Source organism: Alosa sapidissima, chromosome 18 (assembly GCF_018492685.1).
Source record: "Alosa sapidissima isolate fAloSap1 chromosome 18, fAloSap1.pri, whole genome shotgun sequence".
Taxonomy (NCBI): Eukaryota; Metazoa; Chordata; class Actinopteri; order Clupeiformes; family Clupeidae; genus Alosa; species Alosa sapidissima.
In genome coordinates this window covers 24799294-24801793 of record NC_055974.1, presented here as the reverse complement: position 1 = coordinate 24801793, position 2500 = coordinate 24799294, and the positions used below count along the sequence as shown (strand labels likewise).

Here is a 2500-nt window from a genome sequence, read left to right as displayed (position 1 = left end):
CCCATAGTAGAGTAGCAATGCAGTCTCCGGTGCATGAATGAAAACATCTAATCCCGGCTTATGTTGATGAGGCGATGACATCCTAAAACCAGCTCAAGGGCATGGCAGCTTTCAGACACAGTGTGTGTGTGTGTGTGTGTGTGTGTGTGTGTGTGTGTGTGTGTGTGTGTGTGTGTGTGTGTGTGTGTGTGTGTGTGTGTCTGTGTGTCTGTGTATGTGTGCTTGAGCCTGCATGTTTATGTTTATAGTTCTTAGCAGAAGCTTTTGTCCAAAGTATGAAATGAGTTTGTCTGTATGTGTGTACTGTATGTGTGTGTGTGTGTGTGTGTGTGTGTGTGTGTGTGTGTGTGTGATTTTGTGCAGGTTCAAGCTAATATTAGCAGTGTTCCCACAGGTCATGGAATTTCTGGAATATCATGGCGTCAAGTCTTTATCAGACATGGAGAGTCTGAGAATTGTATCATTATCAACTCAGGGAATGTCAGGGAATTTTGTTGTGGTAGTTAAATATTTACTTGCCAAAATAGATTAATACAAATTATTGAGTTTTAGCTTTTCCCTACTACTGCTTTCTTGAGTGGTTGTGGTTAGCCCTACTTTGTTTTTCAGTGCCCATTTATTCATTTCCTGCTCTATGCGGCTACTTTGACATTTTTGGTTGATGAAGTAATTTCAATTTAACATTCATTACATAGTAGATTGTGGAAATGTGGGGTTTTTTTTGTAAGGGAAAGTCAGGGAAAAGCTATAGCCTCGTTTGTTTGTGCCACATTGATGATATTAACAATAGTATGCATAATATTTACTTGTTATAAGCAGCCTTCAGTGCTTTGGATATGGAAACATGCAATGCCATGTTGTTAGCTTGCCATTTCTGTTTGCAATGTAAAGATAATATGAGCCTGGTGGCCACCTAGCTATCTGAGTGGAATGTGTTTCAATCAATATATCATGTGCTTCATGTAAATGCAGGAAAACTAATTATTGAAGACTCGCCAATTCCATTATACCACTCTTTACATTTTTGTAGCCAACATATTGCCAATCACAGTTAGTGCAGCCTGTGTTAAAGAGCCCCCTCAACAACCTGAGCTTATGAATGGTCAATACTGGGAACCGGATAACTCTGCAACCTCCTGTAGCCTCATCTTTGTTGCCTCCATGATTTAATTTTAAAAGTTTCTTATATTACAAAAGGAAGGTAGGCTAAACATTTGGTTAGGTTGGTAAGGTTAGGTTAGGCTTAAGCTAGGGCTTCGACTGCACAAACAATTAGTTTATTTAGATTAAAGTGAGAACATTACCTACTCAAAGGCTACATAATGACAGGGCTGGCCAGTCATTTCCCCCCGGGTCAGAGTATAATTTGGCAAGAAATGATTAACAGAGAACAATATCAACATTTTAGAGTATCCCAGCCAAACTCCAGACCTCAATCTATCAAAAAAGTAAGCACAAGGCTAGAGAGTGATGGCAAAGAATCGTTCCTGCCTCAAAACCCAGATTGCTGCTAAAAATGTGTGGTCTAGAATCATTGTGGAGACATGGAGAGGCTTGGTGTAGGTATTATAAGAACCATTTTGAGAGGAATGAATGCAAATAAATATGTTTCCACTGATTGTTTAATCAAAAGGGTATGAATATTTGTATGAATATTTGTGGACATGCCCTTTTTCATGAAAATGTAAAAAAAAAAGATGAAAATACTTGATTCCATATTTCTAGCACATTGTCCTACAACCTTTGGCCATGTGGCGGTGTCATTTTCAGTCAGAACAAACATATTGGTCAAGAGAAAATCAACATTAAATCAATATTTGCCAGGGATATGAATACTTTTGTTCTTAACTGTATGTATGTATGTATGTATTTATGTATGTATGTATGTATTTGTGTATGTATGTGTATATTTATGTAGCTTCCCTGACCCCGTAGGTGTTATATGACCCTGACCCCGTAGGTGTTATATGACCCTGACCCCGTAGGTGTTATATGACCCTGACCACCGCTCTGCATCTGCATCGTGGTGGCTCCCCCAAGGGTCCAGCAGGCACGGGCAAGACCGAGACGGTGAAAGACCTGGGCAAAGCGCTGGGCATGTACGTCATCGTGGTCAACTGCTCCGAGGGCTTGGACTTCAAGTCCATGGGCCGCATGTACGCAGGCCTGGCACAGGTAACTCACCGCAGGTGGCACCAAGCACAGGTGCACTGGGTAAATCACAGCTAAGGCACCCAGCACAGGTGTACTGGGTAAATCACAGCTAAGGTACCCAGCACAGGTGTACTGGGTAAATTACAGCTAAGGCACCCAGCACAGGTGTACTGAGAAACACACAGATATGATACCTGTACTGGGTAATACACCTCTAAGACAGAACATTTAAACTTGTAGTAGGAGACAGGACAGGCAATACAAATGTTAAAACGTAAAGGTGTGTAAATCAGCAAACAAAGCAGGTTTTTCATTCTCTTTGAAAGTATGTGAACACATGCAAATG

At 40.9% G+C, this 2500-nt stretch overlaps 1 protein-coding gene across 1 annotated transcript in view; it reads left to right on the top strand.

Moving 5' to 3' along the window:
* The window catches only part of dnah2 (dynein, axonemal, heavy chain 2), a 225651-nt gene that overhangs the window by 105077 nt on the left and 118074 nt on the right, over positions 1–2500 (top strand). The window contains 1 exon segment of the mRNA XM_042069618.1: positions 1986–2175. Coding sequence (XP_041925552.1) covers positions 1986–2175 — 190 coding nt within the window.